Source organism: Canis lupus, chromosome 8 (genome assembly GCF_003254725.2).
Source record: "Canis lupus dingo isolate Sandy chromosome 8, ASM325472v2, whole genome shotgun sequence".
In the NCBI taxonomy this organism is placed as follows: Eukaryota; Metazoa; Chordata; class Mammalia; order Carnivora; family Canidae; genus Canis; species Canis lupus.
The window spans coordinates 17,527,177-17,551,235 of NC_064250.1; the positions used below are offsets into that span (position 1 = coordinate 17,527,177).

A 24,059-nucleotide genomic window follows, 5' to 3' on the forward strand; every position below is an offset into this window, starting at 1 on the left:
CAAGCCCCCAGCCAGTTAGTTTCTGAATCTGTGCATTTAGCCATAAGCACACTGTCCTTCCCCAAGACCCAACCCCACTAACTCCATACGTCTTTATTCCTAGGGTGGTAGGGGAAATGGGGAAATGTTTTTAGCTATGTAAAACTCATACAGTTTAGTAAGCTATGTGTTGAAGGGTTTTTATTTAATACAGTTATTCAAAGATGATCTTGTAGAGATTTCTGAGCTGTTAGGCCAACATTTAAATCTTTTAGTGAAGAATCAGTTTTAGATAACCAAGTCCAATCTCTAATGTTGCAGATGAGGAACCTGAATGTCAAGGGAGAGTTGGCTTCTGAAAGATTAGAGTCAGAGCTTAGAGTCTACTAAAACAGATGCTGAGCCTCCCCGTTTAGAGCTTTACTGTACCAACCTTCATTTATATGCTTGTCATATACGTTAATAGACTTTCTTTTTTCATACATTTTGGGTACTATTTTTGTATTTTAAGTACATAAACATGTTGATTCACTCAAAAGACTGAGATATGCTCAGGAAACAAGGAAGCAGTAGGTTTAATGACAACTGCTTGTGAACAGATTATTCCAAGATGAGGCAGTGTCTGGAAGAAGAGTCAGTGTCTGGAATGATTAAGGAAAAATAAATGAAGGAATAGAGCCATTTTCTATCTCATAAATGACAGCTGTTTGTCTCAACAACCAAGAATAGAGATTACAAAGCCAAACTAAAGCAAAATAGGGGTTCATGAACTGTTTAATACTGGTATAGTGAAGTATTTTTATATCTAGTATAGGAATTGTAAAAAGTTCTCATAGTCTATAAATTGTGTTCTACACTGTATCAATCATGTTCTAAATACATAATGCACTTGGGGTTTGTGCTAACCAGTGTACCTTTTGCTTTTAAGCTTGTATTTTGCCAAAGTTAGTTAAAATTAAAACCCTTCAAACTATTTAACCTAAGACTTAAAACAAGATTTATTTGTTTGAGAGAGAGATAGAGTGAGCGAGTGAACAGGGGGAGGGGAAGAGGGAGAGAGAAGTGTGAGTGTGGAGCCTGACTCAGGGCTCGATCTCATGACCCTGAGATCACAACGTGAGCTGAAACCAAGAGTCGGATGTTTAACTGACTGTGCCACCCAGGCGCCCCTAACCTAAGACTTTCTATGAAATATCCCAAACTGAAGATTTGCCGCACCAGACTACAATAGTAGCTAACATGATTACACATGATACAAGGATTTTTACAGTTTTTAACACTAAAAGTTTTCATGCTTTGTATACAATAAAATATATTACAATGATCACTTTTTAATGCTTTATTCATTGATTAAAAGAATATACATTTAACATAAACCATACAACATCAGTCATCAGGTCAAACATTCAGCTGGTTTCCTTACAGTTTCTGTCAGGATTTATTTTATCTGATCACATTTATAAGATAAAATCTCACCACATCTGGCATTTACACACACTGTGCCAGTGGATTCACACTACTGATGTACATATAAAATCCTCATGGTATGTGCTCACTGGAGACAAAACAGTGCACACCTGTCAAAAGGTCATTTTAATATAAGATGGTAAAACCATTTGTAAAATACATATAAACTTTTTCCATAAATAGAATCATATCTGGACATCTGTTGCATAAATTGTGTTTCCAAAGCTTACAATAGAGCAGCCAGGTCTCAGCACTGCTGGGCACCCACGTTGGCTACTTACTTTATTATTGCAGACTGTCCTTTAACATTAAATGCACAACATTCGTACCACTTAAAACTGGGGTCAGGTGGAAGTCTCACAGAGACCACGTCTGTACCGCGGTTGCCCTGAAACAGTTAAGTCGGCTTTTAAAGCCTCTCAGATATAACAAGGTTTTAAAACATACTTCATGGAATGTTCTTCATGTATCATAGCAGCTCATACCTGTGATAGAACAAGCTTTCAGTTTTTCCTTTCTTTCCTTTACATTCACTATTCACAGTGAAACAGGTGCATGGTTTTTTTTTCTTTTTTTTTGTTTTGTTTTTTCAGAGTTCTGAGGTTGCTGACTGAGCCACAGCACAGCTGTGTACCACAGGTCGAAATTCGACCTTAAATATTACAATCTAGCAGTATCTGGCTGGCCAGAGTGGGCCGGCCCCTGCCAGCATGTGGGCACTTCTTCAGTTAAGTCTATTCTTTGGCAGCTGACACGCGCGCTGACAGAGAAAAATCCAGTGACTTGTTGCTAGGAATTTCACGACTAATGTTTGTTTGCAAGCATGTGTGTTTACAACTGTTTTTTGATTTTCTTTTAAGGAGGTTTACCCTGGAATATAGTTTCTTCCTCCACTATTTGAAATCTGGGCTAAAAAGCTAACTTGAATGTATAATGTAATTGATAAATAAAATTATGTCAGATATAGTTTTAAAAAAGTCTAATAATTTGAATATTCATGTTTATGTAAATGTATTTTTTTTAAAAAGGATTAAGCAGTGTTCTAACCTAGTACTATACAAAATTCAGAATGGTAATTGGTGATATCAACTATTATATATGTAATGAAAGTAAAAGTCTTGGCTTTTCTGTTAACGAGAACTCATTTGGGATCATACTATCCTCCCTTCTTCCATTTCAATTAAAAATTAATGAAATGCTATCAGGATGCATGAATGCGGTGCATTGCATACAAATCCACCAGGCTATGGATATATATCTATATGTATAAAAATATTTTGGCTCCTGAGCTCTGAACTCTGACACACAAAGAATAAAAACATCAAAAGGCAGAGTAACTCAGTGAAAAATAAAGTTAGCCAGCAACCTCAGACAACCTTCGGTTGTATATCCTTAAGGTATGATAACAAGTCCATTAACCGTGAAAGCCCTACACATTGTCACTTTGAACTTCTAAACCAATACCCGACTACGTTCTTTGATCAAGAAGTAGAATACACATATATAATTCTATAAAGCTAATACTGATTAAACACAGCACAAAGGGATTAATTCACACTACTGGAAAAAAAAAAACATAATAGGACCCTACTTGCATATGTAACCACAGGAATTGTACATTTAAAAAAAAAGCTAAATGTCTTCGCTGAAGCTTTGCATCTCTCTGTAAAAATGACGATTTGGTTCAGTGAAGACACTGAGTGATTCGATGTCCATGACCGCGTGCCAAGGTTGACCCAGGCCCAGGGATACCTGCTCAATTAGGTTATGCACTGGATCCACATCCTGGTCGGCCAGTTCACCTTGGTCAAAATCAATGCTTTCTTCAGTGACTTCAAGTACTTTTAGATCAGAGCCACGAAGACGAGCAATGGCAATGAGGTTGTGCGCCCACACTGTGTAACCTTCAAAATAAAGAGAAGACAAGCACTGTCATTCCCTTGCTTTTTTATTTTGTCCATTTGATAAGTTAGTCTTTTCCACAAGCTTATATTTCACTTAACACTTTGGTCCTTTTCCTTTAAAATTATACTGAGATTGGAAAAGGAAGTATGATTGTTTAGCTCAGAAAACGAAAACAAAAATGAAGTTTGATATTGTTTCTTACAATATCACTGTGGGTGGTGAATTGGTAGGTGCTGTAATCCTTTTCTGGTATCAGTGCATTTAGTAAGACTGAAGCCATTTAAAGTAAAACTTTGTAGCTTTGGATATTGCTGTATCATAAAAACACATTTTTATTTCATATATATGTATCCATTAACAAAACATAGGAAACTTATTTTTAGTTAGTAAAAAATCCTCTCTACCACAATGTTACACAGTCCAAAGTTAAGAAGTGACACTTTAAACTGCTGATTGCCAACAGAAAATATGTAAGGTATAATTATTCTGGAAAGGAATAAAGGGGGGTACAGGGGCTTTAGCTGTATCCAACATCTTATTTCTTAAAAGAAAAAAAAACAAGCTTATATTGGCTGAAATTAACCTTTAAATAACCTGACATTTCTTTATCCTGTAAAAAAAATCTCTATTTTATTACCTTCAGTATTGATCTATCTTTGCTGCTACCTCTGATGACTGGCCAAATTACAATGCAAATCTTGAAAAGCAAGACACACACTTTCCTGCACTGATTCAGGCTAAAAAATTAATTTCAAAAATAAGGAAACCAGCTAATAAAGAGAGCTTAAGACACTCATATAGTCTATCTTGCATTCTGTAAATGTCTTACATATTCTAGGAATGGAAGCAAAATGTTCTTCTAACTTGTCAGAATAGTTAATATTAAGACGAAAAGGTACCAGTAAGAAAAAAAGCATACACCCAATCAATGGAAGCATTGTTTAAAAATATATTATACAAATTAATATGCTAATATCTAGAATCTAGAAGATGAGGCAGCAAGAAAAATCCTACTTTCTCTTCCTTCTGTATTGTGTGTGTGTTTTTTTTGTAAGATTTATTTATTTATTCATGAGAGACACAGACTATGGTAGAGGGAGAAGCAGGCTTCTTGCAGGGAGCCCGATGCAGGACTTGATCCCAGATTCTGGGATCATGACCCTAGCTGAAGGCAGGTGCCCAACTGTGGAGCCACCCAGGTGTCCCTTCTGTATTGTGTTTTAAGAGATCTCGTGATTAGAGGAAGAAATACATCTACTGCAAGTACATACATATATTTTCTTAGATAGATAAATTAATTTTAAATGCCATTCTCATGAAATACCATCAATCACATGGTGGAAGCCAGAAGCCAGAGCAGAACACTTAAGAGTAGAAATATGACTTTCTATTTTAAGTGGTATATCTTATTAACATCAAAAAGTATAAAAACAAAAAAAAAAAAAAAAAAAAAAAGTATAAAAACCTGCATTTCAACTTGTTATGAGATTACTCACCACTATAAATGTTAGTGCTATCTTTTTTACTGGTTTATAATGTTTTAGATGTAAAATAAATAACAAATTGAACTGAACAAAAATCACCTACCATGAATTGCCAGAAGAGAGAGCTTTGTGCACCTCCATGCTAGTAAAACCAATGGATCTTCATTTCGGTTGTCACTAAGATCTGGAAAACCAGATGTGTCAATCACATCATTCATTAATATAAAATGAGTGAGGAACTTATCATACTGCCTGGATATAAGATCAACAATAGCTCCCGAAACACAAGTGATGTAGCTGTCAAAATGAATCCTCTCTAGTGGTATACTGGGTTTAAGAATCTTTAACATATCTTCACTCTTGATATCAAAGGCCATTATGTAGACCCGAAGGCCGGTGCTCTTTCGTGCCAAGGCTTTCCAATGTTCATCGTTTGGCATGTTGTCCAGAGACTTGTGCATCACGGAAACATTGTGGACCAGGAGAGACAGTCGCTGCAAAGGCACATGGTTGCTATCGGTTAAGACTCTTGCCATTTCAGCTGTGAAGTCACAGAAATCCAGGGCAAGTGAGCGCAGATTCACAAATCGCTCCAGTTCGACTGTGGTGATAAGGGTGCTGTTACCAGGAATATTGTTGTCCAGCAAGCTCAGGTGCTCCATGGTGTTGGCAATAGAGTTTGAGAGAGATGACAGTGATGTTGGGGTTACTATTTCCAGCATAAACCCACAGGACAGCCATTTCAGTTGCCTACTATTACTCAGTATTTCTTCAAACAGTTGCTGAATTCTGTAAGGAAAACACATGCCACAATGATCCCATTAACATTTAGCACTAATCTTTTAGCACTGACTTTTGAAACTAGGCAATGAAATGGCATACAAATGCTGAGATCCATGTTCTCTCAGTTAATTTCAATCCAGCCCACAAGTAATATTATCATATATACCATTAAAATTCACATTAAAATATAATGAATAAACTGTATTAAACACAGAAAAATGTGTTCTTCACCCAAGGAAAGCAGCATTTGCACCATTATGGTAGAAAAAAATTGATGATATACAGTTTATATTACAGTGAAGGTAAGTAGAGAAATTACAGTTTTAAATAGCAATAATTACCCAGCAAATTCTTTGATTCGTCTTAAAGATTTATCATGTGGCATAGCATATTTCATAGTTAAAACATTTCCAATTTACAGGACATAGATTCTTTTTAGAAAAAAATTACTCTTCTGATTGTATCTTACAATTTCTCAGAAAAATTATTAATATAAGCCCCCTTCCACTAACTATAAAACTTACTGTTTAATTTTTTTGCCATCGGGATCCACCTTGTTGAGGTATGTATTTGACAAACTTCCTTGCTGTTGTAGAACACTTATGTCTCCAAAAAGGCTAAACTTCTGGAGGTTCCTACAAGAAAAGTAATTTAAAATGACTGTCTAACTAAATAATATATAAAAATATAAATATTAAAAATAGAAATGTAGAAGGGGGTATCTAGAAAAGTTTCTACCTTATAACTCACTTAGAATCCAATTCAGTACTTTCAGATTGCTTTTTACATACAATGAAAAGCAACATAATACAGGAGAAATAGCAAAAGCTTTACAGAATGAGGACTGAGGTATAAAGCTTAGTTCAGGAACTCAGTATTTTAATGACCATGGAAAAATGTTCATGCATTCTCTGATTTTATTTAGCTGTCTGTATTCTCTTGCATGTAACTGAACTTCTTTGAGATAGTTGTTCTGAATTGTCAGGCAATTTCCTTGAGGTTGGTTACTGGAGCTTTATTAGTTTCCTTTGGTGGTTCCATGTTTGCCTGATTTTTAATGATGTATGTAGCCTTGAATTGGTGTCTGCATTTGGAGGAACAAATACCTCTTCTGATTTTTATAGACAGGTTTCTGTAGGTAAAGATCTCCTCCTATTGGGTCTCTAGACTGATGAGATTGCCTCCAGGACCACAGTCAAGTTGGGCTGAAGCCAGGTCACAAGCTGCTGCTGGGCCCACACTGGGGTCTATGATGTGTAGACCCCATTACCAGACACCTGGACAGGTGTGGATCCTGTCCGGTCTCTTGGTGGACAGGACTGCCTCTGAGTCCTTGGTCAGTAGAGCTGATGCTGGGACAAAGGTCTGCTATTAGGCCCGCAGACAGCTGGCGTGTTACTAGGTGTGTGGGCAGGGGTAGTTCCTGCCAGGGCTCTGGGAGGGCTCCTGTTCTGCCATGGGATGGGCCTCAGGGACGGTAGGAGTGCCCAGGATTGCAGCAGAGAGGGGCTAGAACTGAGTGTTAGGATTGTTTCAGGGTCCACAGCTGGAACCAGATGCTGCAGGCCTGTCTCCGGGTGCACTGACAGGTATGCCATCTGCCGGGTTTCTAGATGTTGCATCAACCATGGCTGAGTGAGGACGGAGTTGGTTCACAGGGCTGCTTCAGGATCCAGTTAGACCAATGTTGGCAGGTCTGCCCTGGGGCACAAATAGGTGTCTCCCAACAGGTTCCTGTGCAAATAGGAATGCTCTTGAATCACACTTGTATACAAAACTGAATTTTGTATTCCCTTGATTAAAAATTCCTAAGGGATCACACCCCTAACTGGCTACAAGAAAAAGGCAAATGGCTTGATAAAATGAGGTCCTTCAAAATATGGTTCAAAAAAGCTACTCTGGGGCTACTTACTAATTTTTAAATGTAGTATCTTTCCCTCTCCTGGTCTGCCTGGTAAACCTCTATTCAGCTTTCTATATCTGAATGCCACATATTCTATTAAAGCCTTTTCTGAGGCAATCCTCTCAGCCTCTGAAGATTTAGCCATTCCATGGGACTTTGTAAAATGCTTTTATTAAACTGTAATATGCTTTACTATGATTTGTTATCTCTCTCATGAGAGAGGTAAACTGTTTCTTATAAGTACCTAGAAATACTTTTTGACACAAAATAGGTTCAATGAGTATTTGCTAAACAAATGAATATTTGGGAAGGTAAGTTCAAGAGTTACCTAAATATAGAAATAGTAATCAAGACCATAATATAAATGAGAACAATAGGAAATAGATACATAAGGGGAGGGGGCCTGGGATAGATTTTGGAAAGATAATCACATCATATGGAGAACTATTTTAAGGGTAATGTTTTTAATCAATTAAAAAAATAAGTTTCCTTCTAGATAGATCTTCTATGTAAAGGGAAATTAAAGATTAGGGGTATTGACAGCTATTCCAAATAATTATGTCCTTCATTACTTTGTTTTTCCTATCAGGAGTTCTTTTATGAAATAGAGAACTAAATCTGCCTTAAAATAAAAGGTTAGCACAACAAAGGGCTTAGAACACTTCTTCATATATTTCCATAGAATAGCAAGGCAATAATACCAGGTGAGTCAGAAAATATTTCACTGTATCTACTACCAAAATGACCCTATAAAAGTATTTAAATTTATTATTTATAAAAAGAGATACTGATAAAACATCTTTTCACAAATAAAAAGACTTTTTATTTGTGTTCCCAGGAGAGATGGGAACAAACCTGAATTATTAATATCATACTAGTAATATTCTTTCTGTCATATTCTAAATCTGCATTACTGAGGAATGTAGCTACTAAATACTTGAAATGTGGCTAGTCAGAACTGAGATGTGCTCTAAGTATAAAAATACATTTAGACAGTACAATAAATATACAATCTCGTTAAGTGTTTTATATTGATCACATATTGAAAAAATAATATTTATTTGGATATATTAGGTTAAAAATATTAAAACTAATTTCATCTTTTTAAAAACTTTTTAATATAGCTACTAGAAAAATTCAAAATACATGTATGGCCTATATTTTTATTGAATAGTGTTGTTCTAAAGAATATAATGTGCATATTTTAGTTTTCTGGCTAGCTTCATTTAAAAACATACTGTCGTCAGCAGAAATATAATTAAGGATATACAGCTAATACTACTGCTTTTATGGTTAAAATATTTAGTAGAAGGCCCACACCATTTTTCAGCTTGCTTTCTGACTAAATGTAACAATATGAACTTTAAGAATCAGTGACTAATTTTTAACTATAAAAAGTTAGGAATTGATTTCAGAAAATGTTATCCATAATTAAAAAAAAGTCCTACAACCCAAGTACATCTTAATTATAAAGCTAATGTATGTTGCACATACATTGCTGAAAACCTACATGATCTTCCTTCATTTTTCCCATTAACTCAAATACAAACCAAATTCATCAACTTTAAAAAAAGTACAAATGATCAAAAGGACAACCATTTTGAATCAATGGAGCAAATAAGCTCACCTTTTTTCACCGTGATTTCATTTCTGACTTTCCATTTACTGTAACTCACTTATCTTGAAGACATCATATTTAACCTTCACTGTCTGTATGTATCTCAGACCTGGAAAAATGCAGGCTTCCAGCTATGACTGATTCAAAAGCAAGTTCTCCCATAGAAGAGAAACAGGAATGGAGAGATACATAGGCAGGGGAAATGAAATTAACCATGGATTATACATTTCCTCTAAATGGCAAGTTTTCTCCACTTATTTACTATAATTAGGCCCATAGAATTTAAGATGACTATGCTGGTGTTTATTTTTTATTTTTCCCAAACATTTCAATCTACATCACTGGTGTCAAGGTCTGGGTGTTCCTTTTTTTCCGGCATTTGGTGGTCTCTGCGACAATGGAGAGAGAGAGAGAGATCACCCATGTTCTCCAAGACAGATAATCTATCCTCTCTTTTGTTCTCTAATCTCCTCTTTTTCTACTCCTTCAATCCAGTTAGTCCAAAAACTTCCTTAAGAATTATCAGAGACTACTACTTACCAAGGTGCCACAAGTGGAACTGGGAGTTCATTTAATGAATTGTGGTTTTAATTTTGCTGTACTATATGTGGTAAATAAAGAAGATGTCCTAGTGATGGAATATAAAAGTTCTCATAGATTAAAAAAAAAAACAAAAGCAGAAAAATTGTCTTTCACAATCATGGCTAATAAGCCAAGACTATTAACAAAAAATTTTGATATTTTGGCAATTCTTGGCATAATGGTAACTATATATCCGTCATAGTTATTAGCACTTAAAAGTAGAATTTAATAAAACATTGCCCCAATTAATGTTTCACAGCTGTTTAGATATACTCAATCTAAAACCAAAGTTTTTTCATCTGTTTTCCTTTGCAATTGTGACTAAGATATTCTTGCAATGTCATTTTCCTAAGCACTTAAATTTTATTGACAAGCAGCACTGAATTTCTTCAGCTACTCAGCAATCTAAAATTCCTAATGATAATTAGACCACAACTCAGTGCTTCTGTATGTGATCAAATAATCTAGATATTACCCAAAAATGAACTTCACAATTCCCATTACAGAATTGTATATGAAAGATTTTGTCCATTCCCATATCACACTTATCCCTCCCCAATCCAATAGCTTTCTCTAGCTGGAATCTATTTACCAGGTAATGTTCATTGCCAAGCTCACAGCATTAAGTAATGATGCTCAAAAATATTAAATATTATATTTTCTTGGCACAAATCATTTAAATATTTATAATTCTTTTTCATATACTATACACACTGGTCTGAATGAAATAGTGTCACTTAGACAATCAACATAAACCACATTATCATCAGCAAGAATAATATTATTCATGTTTTTAAAGGGTTGCTCTGGAGAAATAAAGTTGGTGTTGAAAGAGCATTGCATGAGAAAATAAGTGTCCAAAATGCAAAATCCACTGACTACAGTTTTTTTGTGTGAAATAAAATAGTTTTTATTTAAAAAGACAAAAACCTATCACATTAGCAACACCTAATTTTTTCTAAACATGATGATACTTTAGTTATCTGCAATCTTACCCACAAAAGTAGGTAAGAGGTCAAGCAAAATTAAGTACATTTATGTGAGGACTAACACCTAATTTATTTTGGGCCTAGAGTGCTGTTTGTCAATTTTGTTGGTAAGCTTTCATATTCTAAAAGAACTTTTCTATCAGAAATGCCACATTTCAATCAATCCAACTCACAGCTGTCAACCTCCACCACCACAACAAAAATGTTATAAAGAATTTCCCAGTCTAGGTGGAAGTAAAAACGCTTTACTTTAGAAATTTTATTATACTCAAAAAATCCTAGCCATATATTTTCTCTACAAAAATGTTAGATTGTCTACTGTCTCTTCTCAGTTAACCCCTCAAAGAAAATAAGGCCTCTTAAATTAGGTACTTAAGGTGGTTTTTATGTTGTTGTTTTGGTATTGTTCACATTAGCTCACAGGGTAATCTTAATTTAGGATTTTTAGGAGACAGCTTACTTTTGTATTTTCAGGCTGTATTTTTTGATAAAATCTACATAAATGCCTAGATAAAAATCTAAGCAAATGGGCAAAATAATTTACTTTTTGAATTCTTTCATAGATAACGTGGTATATATGATTTACTTAAAAATGGAAGTCTTAAGTATTTTTTCTCTTTTCAAGAGATTTTATTCATTTATTTGTGAGATTGAGAGCCAAGCATGATTGTAAGCGCACAAGCAGGGGGAGCAGCAGAGGGAGTGGGAGAAGCACACTCCCGTGCTGAGCAGGGAGCCCAATGTGGGTAGTATTTTCTTTCTTTCTTTTTTTCGGGGGGTGGTATTTTCTATTTTTGAGAAAACCATTTTATTTACTGAAGTATAATAAATGTACACTGTTATATGAGTTCCAGGTATACATTAAAATGATTCAACATTTCTATATATTACTTAGTATGCTCATCTCAGTAAGTGTATTCTTAATCTCCTTTATCTATTTCAACCCATCCCCCTTACCCACTTCCCCTCTGGCAACCACCAGTTTTCTCTATTTAAGGTCTGGGTTTTTTTGGTTTTGGTTTGTCTTTTTTACTGTGTTCTTTTGTTGTTTCTTAAATTATACATATTGGTGAAATCATGTGGTATGTGTCTTTCTCTGACTTATTTCACTTAGCATCAGACCCTCTAGCTCCTTCCATATTGTTACAAATGGCTCTCATTCTTTTTTATGGCTGAGTGTGTGTGTGTGTGTGTGTGTGTGTGTGTCACTTCTTTATCCATTCATCTATTAATGGGGCACTTGAGTTGCTTACATGTCTTGGTTATTGAAAATAATGCGGCAATAAACACAGGAGCACATGTGTCTTTTTGAATTTGTCTTTTCATTTTCTTTTTCTTTTTCATTTTCTTTGGATAAATACCCACTGTTGGAATTACTGGATCATAATATGGTAATTCTATTTTTAACTTTTTAAAGGAACTTCCATGCAACATTACACAAAGGTTCCTTTTTTTTCCACATGCTCACCAACACTTGTTATTTCTTGTCCTTTTGGATCTAGCCATTCTGACAGAGGTAAGGTGATTATCTCATTGTGGTTTTGATTTGCATTTCCCTAAGGATTAGTGATGTTCAGCATCTTTTCAGGTGTCTATTAGCCACTTACATGTCTTCTTTGGAAAAATGTCTATTCAGGTCTTCTGCCCATTTTTCAATTAAATTATTTGGGGGCTTTTTTGGTGTTGAGTTGAATAAGTTTTTATATTTTGAATATTAACCCTTTATCAGATGTAGCATTTGAGAACCTTCTTCCATTCAGTAGGTTGCCTTTTTGTTTTGTTGATGGTTTCTTTCACTGTGCAAGAGTTGTTGTTGTTTTTTTTTCTTTTGTAGTCCCAATAGTTTATCTTTTGTTTCCCTTGCCCGAGAAAATGTATCTTGAAAAATATTTCTATGGCTGATGTCAAAGAAACTACTGCCTTTGTTTTCGTCTAGAAATTTTATGGTTTCAGGTCTTATACTTAGGCCTTTAATCCATTTTGAGTTTATTTTTGTGTATGGTGTAAGTAAGTGGTCCTATTTCATTCTTTTGTATGCAGCTGTCCAGCTTTCCCAGCACCACTTGAAGAGACTATCTTTTCCCCATTGCATACATATTCTTGTCCTGCTTTGCTGAAGATTAACTGACCATAAAATCATGGGCTTATTTCTGGGTTCTTTGTCCTGTTCCATTGATCTTTGTGTCTATTTTTGTGGCAACAGCATACTGTTTGGATTATTATGGCTTTGTAGTATATCTTGAGTTCTGGGATTGTGATACTTCCAGCTTTGTTATTCTTTCTCAAGATTGCTTTGGTTATTCGGGATCTTTTGTAATTCCATACGAATTTTACTATTATTTGTTCTAGTTCTGTGAAAAATATTGTTGGTGTTTTGGTACGGGTTGCATTAAATCTGTAGATTGCTTTGAATAGCATGAATATTTTAACAGTATTGGCTATTTTCTTTTTAATAAAGAGTCTTCTTGGCGTCTGATTAGGAGCCCTTTGCATATGAAAATATTTATAAATGCAAAGAAGTACAACTGAAGTTAAGGGTCATTTGTTTCAGACTCAAGTTGGTAAATGGATGGAAAACTCGTAATTTAAACATGTAAAACATAATTTTTTTATCTATTAATAGTACAGTCATAATTAAATCCTGGCATTTTAAAATCTGATCTTTTTTCTTCAAACAAAACCAACTAATTCTCATATTATAGACTAATGCACAAAGTGTCTGCAATATAAACAATTTTAGGGCTAATAATCCTTTGGGTTATGGAGTTTACTTCTCTGAAACCTAACTGTCAGAAGATGCTTCACTGATATAGTCATCTTTTAGAGCAGAATGTTAAACATATATACATATCTTTTAAAATTTATTTTTAGAGCAATTTTAGATTCATAGCAATATTGATGAGAAAGTACACTTCCCACATACCTTTTATCCCCACACATGTATAACCTCCCCTATTATCAATATCACTCACCAGAATGTACATTTTTTAGGAAGGATGAACCTAATCTGACAAATCATAATCACCCAAAGTTCATAGTCTACCTAGGGCTCCCTCCTGGTGTACATTCTATAGGTTTGGACAAATGTGTAGTGACATATATCCATCATGATGATATTGTATATAATTTTTTCATTGTTCTAAAAATCCTCTGTGCTCTGCCTATTCATCTTTTCTTCTACCTACTCCTGGCAACCACCGATCTTTTTATTGCCTTCACAGTTTTGCCTTTTCCAGAATATCACATAGTTGGAATCATAGCTTTTTCAGATTGCCTTCTTTACTTAGTAATATGCACTTAAGGTTTCTCTACGTCTTTTCATGGCTTAGTAGCTCAATTTGTTTTAGTGCTAAATAATAATTCCACTGCCTAGATGTACTAAAGTTAATTTATACATTCACCAACTGAAGGACATCTTGGTTGTTTCCAATGTTTGGCAATTATGAATAAAATTGCTATAACCATCTGTGAGCAGGTTTTTGTGGACATATGATTTCAACTCCTTTTAGTAAATACTAAGTAGGATGATTACTGGATCGTATGGTAAGAGTATGTTTAGTTTGGTAAGAAACTGCCAACTCTTTTTTTCATAACGGTCATACCATTTTGCATTTCTTCTAGTAAAAAGAGTTCCTGTTGTTCCACATCTTTGCCAGTATTTGGTATTGCCAGTATTCTGGATTTGTACCGTTGTAGTGCATGACAGGGGTTTGATGATGTAAATAATGAACAAGATATAATATTAGAGGAAAAAGGTACAAAATCACACATAGATTATTATTCCAGTTTTGCAAAAGATACATCATGTTTGCCAGTGATCTCTGGTGAATTTTTTCTTTTCCTTGTATTTTCAAATATTGTTTTGTAGATATATGCTACTAGGGTATTCACAAGAAATTTGTTTTGAATATAGGTGACACACATTACATTAGGTTCAGGTGTACAACTTAGTGATTTGAAAAGTTTATACATTATGCTATGTTCACCACCTACCTTCTATTCCATTACATCGCTATTACAATATCCTTGACTGTATTCCTTATGCTCCACTTTTTACCCTTATGACTTACTCATTCCATAAATGGAGACCTGTATCTCCTTTTCCCATTCACCCAATTTGCCTAATCCCTTTCCCTCTGGCAGCCATCAGTTTGTTGCGTCTATTTACAGTTCTGATTTAGCCTTTTGTTTCTTTATGCACTTCTTTTAGATTCCATTTATGAGTAGAATCATATGCCATTTCTCTTTCTCAGGCTGACTTCAGTTAGTATAATACCCTTAGGTTCATCCATGTTGTCTCAAATGGCATGATCTCATTCTTTTTTATGACTGTGTAATACTACATTGTGTGTGTGTGTTATCGCATTTTCCTTATCCATTTGTCTACTGGACACTTCTGTTGTTTCCATTTCTTGGCTATTGTAAATAACACTGCAATAAACATGGGAACATATGTCTACATATATCTATAGGCCTTTAGATATATATACATCTATCTACATATCTTCTCTAGGTATATAACCAATAGTGGAATTATTTGGTTATATGGTATTTCTATTTTTAATATTTTGAGGAACTGCTACACTGTTTTCCACAGTGGCTGTACCAATTTAAATTCCCGTCAACTGTGCTAGAGGGTTCCTTTTTCTCCAAATCCTTGCCAACACTTGTTCTTGTCTTTTTGATTTTAGTCATTCTAACAGTTTGATTTGCATTCCCCTAATGATTAGTGATGTTGAACATCTTTTCATGTGTCGGCTATCTGCATTGTCTTTGGAAGAATGTCTATTCAAGTCCTCTGCCCATTTTTTAATTGGATTGTTTTTTCTGGTATTGATTGTATTAAGTTCTTTATATATATTTTGGATACTAACCCCTTATCAGATACATCATTTAGAAATACCTTCTCCCATTCTGTAGATTGTCTTTTTGTTTTCTTGATGTTTGCTGTACAGAAGCTTCTTATTTTTTTATTTTTATTTTTATTTTTATTTTTTGTACAGAAGCTTTTTAGTTTGATATAGCCCCAATAGTTTATTTTTGCCTTTATTCTCGTGCCTTAGGAGACATATCTAGAAAAATGTTGCTATGGCTGAAGCCAGGAAAATTACTGCTTGTATTCTCTTCTAGAATTTTTATAGTTTTAGGTCTCATATTTAGGTCTTTAATTCATTTTGAGTTTATTTTGTGTATGGTGTAAGAAAGTAGTGTAGTTTCATATTTTTGCATGTAGCTGACCAGTTTTCCCAACATTGTTTGTTGAAAAGACTATCTTTTTCTCATTGGGTATTCTTTCCTGCTTTGTTGAAGATTAATGGAGCATATAATTATGGGTTTACTTATAGATTTTCTATTTTGTTCTATTGATCTAAGTGTCTATTTTTGTACCAGTACCATACTGTTCTACTGCAGCTTTGTATATAACTTGAAGTCTGGAATTATGATACCTGTAACTTAGTTATTCTTTCTCAGGATTGCTTTGACTATTCAGGGTCTCCTATGGTTTGATACAAATTTTAGTATTATTCTAGTTCTGTGAAAAATACTGTTGGTGTTTTGATAGGGATTGCATTAACTCTGAAGATTGCTCTGGGTAATATGAACATGTTGACAATATTAATTCTTCCAATCCATGAGCTTGGAATATCTTTCCAGTTCTTTGAATCTTCTTTAATTTCTTTCATCAGTGTTTATATTATAGTTTTTAGGGTACAGGTGTTTCACTTCTTTGGTTAAGTTTATTCCTATGTATTTTATTTTTTTGCTGTGACTGTAAATGGTATATATACTGTAATGGTATGTGTGTGTGCGTGTATATATATATATATATGTATGTATATGTATATATATACACACACATATCTTTCTGCAACTTCATTGTTAGTGTAGAAAAATGCTACCAATTTCTGGGTATTGATTTTAAATCCTGCCACTTTACTCCATTCATTTATTACTCCTAGTAATCTTTTGGTGGAATCTTTGGGATTTTCTATGTATAGTATCATGTTGTCTGCAAGTAGTGACAGTTTAACTTGATCTTTACCAATATGGATATCTTAATGCTTTTTCTTGTCTGATTGCTTTGGCTAGGATTTTTAGTACTCTTTTGAAGAACAGTGGTGAGAGTGGACACCCTTATCTTGTTTCTGACCTAGAAAGCTCTCAGTTTTTCACCACCAAGGATGATGCCAATTGTGGGTTTTTCACATATGGCCTTTTTAAATGTTGAGGTATGTCCCCTCTAACACAATTTTGTTGAAAGATGGATGCTGAATCTTGTCAAATGCTTTTTCTGCATCTACTGAAATGATACGACTTTTATCCTTCATTTTGTGCTGTGGTGTATGATGGATGCTTGATTTGCGAATACTGAACTATCCTTGCATCCCAGGAATAAATCCCACCTGAATGTGGTGAATGATCTTTTAAATGTATTTTGTATGCACTTTGCTAATATTTTGCTGAGGATATTTGCACATAGGTTCATCAGGGATACTGGCCTGTAGTTTTCTTTTTCTGTGGTGTCTGTTTGGGTTTGGTATCAGAGTAATGTTTCATAGAATGCATTTGCAAGTTTTCTTTCCTCTTCTATTTTCTTGAAATAGTTTGAGAATAGGTATTAACTCATTTTTCAATGTCTGGTAGAATTCATCTGTGAATCCACGTGGTCCTGGACTTTTATTCTTTGGTTGTTTTGGAATACTGATTAAATTTAATTACTTGTAATTGGTCTGTTAAAATTAAATTTTTTTTTCTGGTTCAGTTTTGGAAGATTAAATGTTTCTAGGAATTTATCCATTTCTTTTAGGCTGACCAATTTGTTGGCATATAATTGTTTACAGTATTCACTTATAATCCTTTGTATTTCTGTGGTATGGGTTGTTAACTTTTCCTCTTGCATTTATTTCTTTCTCTCATTTCTGATTTTGTGTTCTCTCTCTCTCTCTTAAAAGATTTTATTTATTTGACAGAGAGAGAGAGTGAGCACAAGCAGGGGGAGTGGCAGGCAGAGGGAGAGGGAGAGGGAGCCCAATGCATAGAGAGCTCCTGCAGGGAGCATAATGCAGGGCTGGATCCCAAGGTCCTGGGATCATGACATGAGCCAAAGGCAGATGCTTAGCCAACTGAGCCACCTAGGTGGCCCTCTCTTTCTTTCTTAATGGTTAAAGGTTTGTTAATCATGTTTATCTTTGCAAAGAACTCTTGGTTTTATTAAATTTTTTTTTTTTTGGTCTCTATGTCATTTACTTCTGCCCTGATCTTTATTATTTCCTTTCTTCTACTCATCCTGGGTTTTGTTCTTCTCTTTCTAGTTCCTTTAGGCCTAATACTGATTATTTGAGTTTCTTGTTTCTTATTCCTTAGGCCTGTATTGCTATATATTTCCCTCTTAGAACTGCTTTTGATGTGTCCCAGAGATTTTGGATCATTGTGTTTTCATTTGTCATCACGTAATTTTTTATTTCTTTGATTGCTTCATTGACCTATTGGTTGTTTAGTGTCATGTTGTTTCATCTCCACGTGTTTGTAGTTTTCCCTGTTTTTTTTTTTCCTTGCGATTCATTTCTAGGTTTACATTGATGTGTGGGAAAAAAAGTATGGTATGATTTCAATTTTCTTAAATTTATTGAGGTTTGTTTTATGGCCTAATATGTGATCTGTTTTGGAGAATGTTCCATTTACACCTGAAAAGAATGTGTATTCTGTTGTTTTTGGATGGAATATTCTGTATGTATCTGTTATAACCAGCTGGTCCAATATGTCATTTAAAGACATTGCTTCCTTATAGGGGTTCCTAGGTGGTGCAGTTGGTTACGCATCCAACCCCTGATTTCAGCTCAGGTTGTGATCTCAGAGTTGTGAGATCAAACTCCATGTCAGGCTCTGCATTCAGCATGGAGTCTGCTTGAGATTCTCTCTCATGGGGTACCTGGATGGCTCAGTCAGTTAAGCATCTGCCTTTGGCTCAGGTCATGATCCTAGAGTCCTGGGATCAAGCCCCGCATCAGGCTGTCTTCTCAGTGAGGAATCTGTTTTCCTTCTGCCCTGCACCCTGCTCATTCTCTCTCTCTCTCAAAAAAAAAAAAAATCTTAAAAAAGATTTTCTCCTTCTTCCGCTCATGAATGTTCTCTCTCTAAAATACATAAACTTTTAAAACAAATCAAAACAAAAACAAAGACATTGTTTCCTTACTGATTTTCTGTCTGAATTATCCATCCATTGATATAAGTAGAGTATTAATGTCCTCTACTGTAACTGTATTACCATCAATTTCTCTATGTCCATTAATATTTGCTTTATGTATTTAGGTGCTCCAGTATCAGGTGGGCACAGATATTTACAGTTATATCTTCTTGATGGACTGACTCCATTAGTATTATGTAATGCCCTTCTTTGTTACAGTCTGTTTAAAAGTCCATTTTGTCTGATAGAAGTATTACAATCCCAGCTTTTTTTTTTTTTAAAAACTTTCTTTTACATAGTGTATGTTTCCTGTCCCTTCACTTTTAGTCTGTAGGCATCATTAAGTCTGAGATGAGTCTCTTACAGGTAGCATATATATGGGTCTTACTTTTTTAATCTACTCTTTTGATCAGAGCATTAGGCCATTTACATTTAAAGTAATTATTGATAGGTACGTACTTATTGCTATTTGAAAATTTTGTTTGTTGGTTGTTTTTGTAGTTCTTCTTTGTTCCTTTCTTCTTCTCTTGCTCTGTGATCAATTAGTATCTACAGTGTTTTATTTGGCTTTATTTCTCTTTTCTTTTGGTGTATCTATCACGGGTTTTGGGTTTGTGGTTACCATGAGGTTCATATATGTCACCCAAAGTATATAGCAGTCCATATTAATTTGATGGTCCTTAAATTCAAATACATTCTTTAGAAAAAAATTTTTTTTTCTTTTTCTCCTTCTTTTCCCTTTTTAGTCCCTTCTCCACTTTTGTGTATATGTTGTTGTATTTTACATGTTTTTATTCGTTTTTCTTATGTTTAATTATGGCCATTTCCTTTCCACTTATAGGAATCCCTTTAACATTTCTTGTAAGGCTGTGTTAGTGGTGATAAACTCCTTTATCTTTTCTTTTTTGGGAAACTATCTCTCCTTCAAATCTGCATGGTAACCTTGCCAGGTAGAGTATTCTTAGTTGTAGGTTTTTCCTTTCAGCACTTGCCACTTTCTTCTGGTTTGCAAAATTTCTGCTGAAAAATCAGCTGACAGTCTTACAGGTTTTCCATGTAGGTAACTTTTTGTTTCACTCTAGCTGGTTTTAAGATTCTCTATCTTTAACCTTTGACATTTTAATTATTACGTGCTATTATTATGACCTCTTTGGGTTCATCTTGTTTGGAACTCTCTGCTTCTTGGACTTAGATGTCTATTTCCCTCTCTATGTTAGGGGAGTTTTCAGTTATTATTTCTTCAAATAAGTTTTCTGCACTTTTCTCTGAAAACCCTATAATGTGAACATTTTTCACTTGATTTTAAGAGATCTCTTAATCTATCCTCATTTAAAAAAATGTTTTTACTGCTCAGCTTGTGTGCTTTCTATTATCCCATCATCCAGATTGCTGATATGTTCTTCTGCAACCTCTAAACTACTACTGATTCCCTCTAGTGTGTTTTTCACTTGTTCTTGTACTAACTCTTATTGAATTAAAATGATCTTTCAAGTATTTTCTTTTTATTGAAGGTCTCACTGAGTTCTTCCATTCTTTTTTCTCACCTATTGAATATCTTTATGACCATTATTTTAAGTTCTTTATTGGGCACACTGCTTCTCTGTTTCATTTAGTTCTTTTTCTGAGGTCTTGTTCTTTCTTTGGGAGCACAATCTTCTGTGTCCCTATTTTGCTTGACTTTCTGTGTTTGTTTCTATGAATTAGGTGAAACAGCTACACCTCCTAAAGCTGGAGTAGTGGCCTTCTGTAGGGTGTCCCATATGCAGAATGTGTGTGCTTGGTGATTTTTGTGGCTGGGCAGAGCTGTAGCTGAATATGCCAGTAAGTCTTTTAAACCATGTCACATCTCTCTGTCTCTCTTGTCGTTCTCTTGCCATTTATCATTGGTTGTTCAGTACCTGTTCAGTCAGCCCTTAGATCTTTTTCAGGAGAACTGTTCTGTTAATAGATGCAATTTGGTGTGTTCCATAGAGAAGGTAAGTTCAAAGTCTTCCTACATTGCCATTTCAACCAGAACTCAGAAAAGAAATTTAAACTAGCTGTACATAGCTTTCACCTTTATAAGAACTTTATTCATGGTAAAATCACTAAAAAAAAAAAAAAACCCTAACAACCTGTACACTAGTAAAATTTAACAAGTTAATATAAGGAGAATCTCTGGAATATTTGTTTTAGTTCCCACTATACCATATTAATTTTTAATACAATATTTAAAAATACCCCAGCAATGTTAGAAACATGCCACTGAGGGCAATTTAAAAAATTCTTCCTATTTGCAAAAATGAAATGGTAATAATCTTGTTACTGTAGAACTAATAATACAAATTTTCCTTACAGATGTAATCACAGACATACTTTTAAAGCTAGAATGATTTGTGGAATCATCCAATTCAATAATTTCTTTGAAATCAAGAAATTGAAGTAACTTGTTTAAGACTGCAATACTAGTTAGGGCAGAGCTAGGAAGAGGACCTGGGTTCTGACTCCCATTTCATGTTGTTTCTTATAATTAAACCATGTCCTTGAATACAGTGGTCTTGATGAAAGTTATTGGAAGAATCCTAAGTGGCATATTTTAGAGTAGAATCTGATGGACATTTGTGGAAACAAGTTTTTGGATACTTATTGTTCCATTCAAAATGAGAAATTTTTAATTGATACGGAAAACAATAATTCACTTTTAAATTTAGCAAAACAGAAAACAAACCCTGCTGACAACTCAGTGACAGCTTTCAAATATGTTGTGTTGAAATTAGACTATAGATCATATGGTGAAGCCATATTCCTGCACAATGTCTATAGCATGCACTTGCTCAAAAGCCTGTAATAAAAACATACTGGGAAAGCATTACAGTTAGTTTCAAAGTGTTCTTTCATCTTAATTCTTCAACTTAGTTTAGCTCTATTCCTAGGGTAATATTAATAGGATACAACCTACTTACTATTACTAGTCCCTCTGCAACACATCTTCCATGTGTTGTGAGAGCACAAAACCATAAAGAGTGTTTGATGATCAATCTTCTGAAACATGCAAAAGGCCATACTATTGCCAAAAGAGAATGAATTTCTTCAACCTGTCTGCATTCTTTTTTAATCCTATTACAAAAATCCATCAGTTTTAGATCTAGAGGTATCAGATCATTAAGTACTTACAACTTAGGAACTGAGCCTACAGACTTCTCTCCTACTCTTTGTTCAATTATTAAAATATGTACCGTGTGTCAACGATGTGAAAAGTTAGGGCAAGTAAGCTTCTTATGTCCATGAATTTTAGTCTTCTGGCAAAGAAATAAAGATTTTAAAAGGACTCATTTTAGAAAAGTTGGATGAGAATAAGGAATTATTAATAACTTTGTTAATGTATTAATAGCCTTGTGTTCATATAAAAAAACCCACAGTTTTCAGAGCTTTCTACTAAAGTGTGTAGTGTAAAATGACTTTGATATCTTGGACTTGTTTTAAAATACGTCAGTAAAGATAAAAGAAAAAAATGTGGCAAAATCCTTAAATTACTGAATCTGGGTGATAGGTTGGTTCATTGTGTCTATTTTTTGTGTGTGTTAGAAAATTTCATTAAAAAAAATTAGAAAACCAGGCAGTCATTTCTCTGTATGACTGGCAAGTTCACTAACTATTCTGTAGTTCAGTTTCAGCATCTGTAAAAGTAGGAATAATAATGGTATCTACCCTTATAATACTGCTGTTTCTCTGAGAAAACTAGTTTTGCATTTTAGGGGTTGTTAAGGACACATCTCATGAGCTTTCTGCAGTGCTGGCAATACAACTGGACCTTACCCAGTCCCATGACTGTTGTGGTGACTCTAATTGGAGTTTGGTATCAGGAGGGTGTTAGGTTTGAGAGGTGGGCCTAAGCTATGGAAGGTCAAAGTCTTTTGCTTCAGGTGACTACCCTTCTTCTTTGTCGAACCAAAACTGTCCTTTTGATGTTCCTAAGAGTGAGATTTTGATTCTTTTTTGAAGTAACTAGCAACATTTGAGTAAATGCTCAATTCTGCCCTTGTTTGCTCCCCTTTTCATTGTCCACTGAAGAGATGTCATAGAAGAGTACACATGATGAATGTCTGGGTAGGAAAACAGATTTATCTGGGCCTGTGGTTACAGGTGATTAGACCAGTGATTTGGGGCAAAGAATTCTTGTGAAGAGTACTAACTGCTTCTTCCTTTCCACTTAGTCCTAGCATCTTGAGCCCATAACTCACACGAGGGCCAGACTCAAGTAAATTCAAGGAAGTAATGGGTTTATATGAAGCAGGCAGTGAGGTAGGAGACAAGAGGGAAAGGAAAATCCCAAGTGACTGTAGTAAGGAAGACTAGAAGTTTCTGGGGCAATCTAACAGGCTAATCCATAAGGCCTATATGAACAGGGCACTGTTTGAAAGTACTTTGTGGAAGAAGGAGCTAAATAGCAAAGATAAGCCATATTTTCAGAAAATAAACTATTCAAACCCTAGGTATTTTCTCTCTTTTTTTTAAAAAGTATAAATCATTAACAAAAGGAAAACAAAATGAATAAAAATAGCCAATGGAAAAATATTTTGATATACTGAAGGAGTAATTAAAAGGGCATTATAATATCAAATAAACAAGTCTAATTTTTAATACTTACATTCTACTTCTGGAAGATCTCCAGATAAAAATACAGAATCAAACTACTCACTACTTCCATTGCTCCCACACTGGTCCATAGCACCATCATCTCTTGCCTGGATTACTACAAAGGCCTCCTGACCCAGCCTGTTGCTTCTACCCATCTTGTTACAAACTATTTCCAACACAGCATCTGAAATATTCCTTTTTCTTGTTTCAGTGTACAAAATAGATCCAATTTCTCTATACATCATTCTATGCTCACCACAATTGTAGCTATTATGTGTTGTCATACAGTACTATTACAGTATCATTGACTATATTCCCTCTGCTGTGCCTTTTATTCTCATGACTTTTTCATTCCATAACAGGAAGCTTGTATCTCCTATCCCTTTTTACCCACTTCGCCCATCCTCCCATCCCTCTTCTCTGTGGCAACCACCACTTTCTTCTGTTAGTGTTCTTTTTGAAATATTAGATCATGTCACTCCTCGGTTCAAAACTTTTTCACGGCTCCTCATCTCACTCGGAGTAAAAGTCAAAGTCCTTACAAGAG

At 34.7% G+C, this 24,059-nt stretch overlaps 1 protein-coding gene across 1 annotated transcript in view; it reads right to left on the reverse strand.

Annotated features, from left to right (window-relative positions):
- Positions 1-1,303: 1,303 nt before the first annotated feature.
- Positions 1,304-24,059, reverse strand: part of FBXO33 (F-box protein 33) — a 32,473-nt gene continuing 9,717 nt past the window's right edge. The window contains exons 2-4 of the mRNA XM_025444051.3: positions 6,143-6,253; positions 4,939-5,624; positions 1,304-3,350 (exon numbers count right to left, since the gene is read on the reverse strand). Of these exons, the coding sequence (XP_025299836.1) occupies positions 3,079-3,350; positions 4,939-5,624; positions 6,143-6,253 (1,069 nt within the window). The 3' untranslated portion in view covers positions 1,304-3,078. The remainder of the gene's footprint in view (positions 3,351-4,938; positions 5,625-6,142; positions 6,254-24,059) is intronic.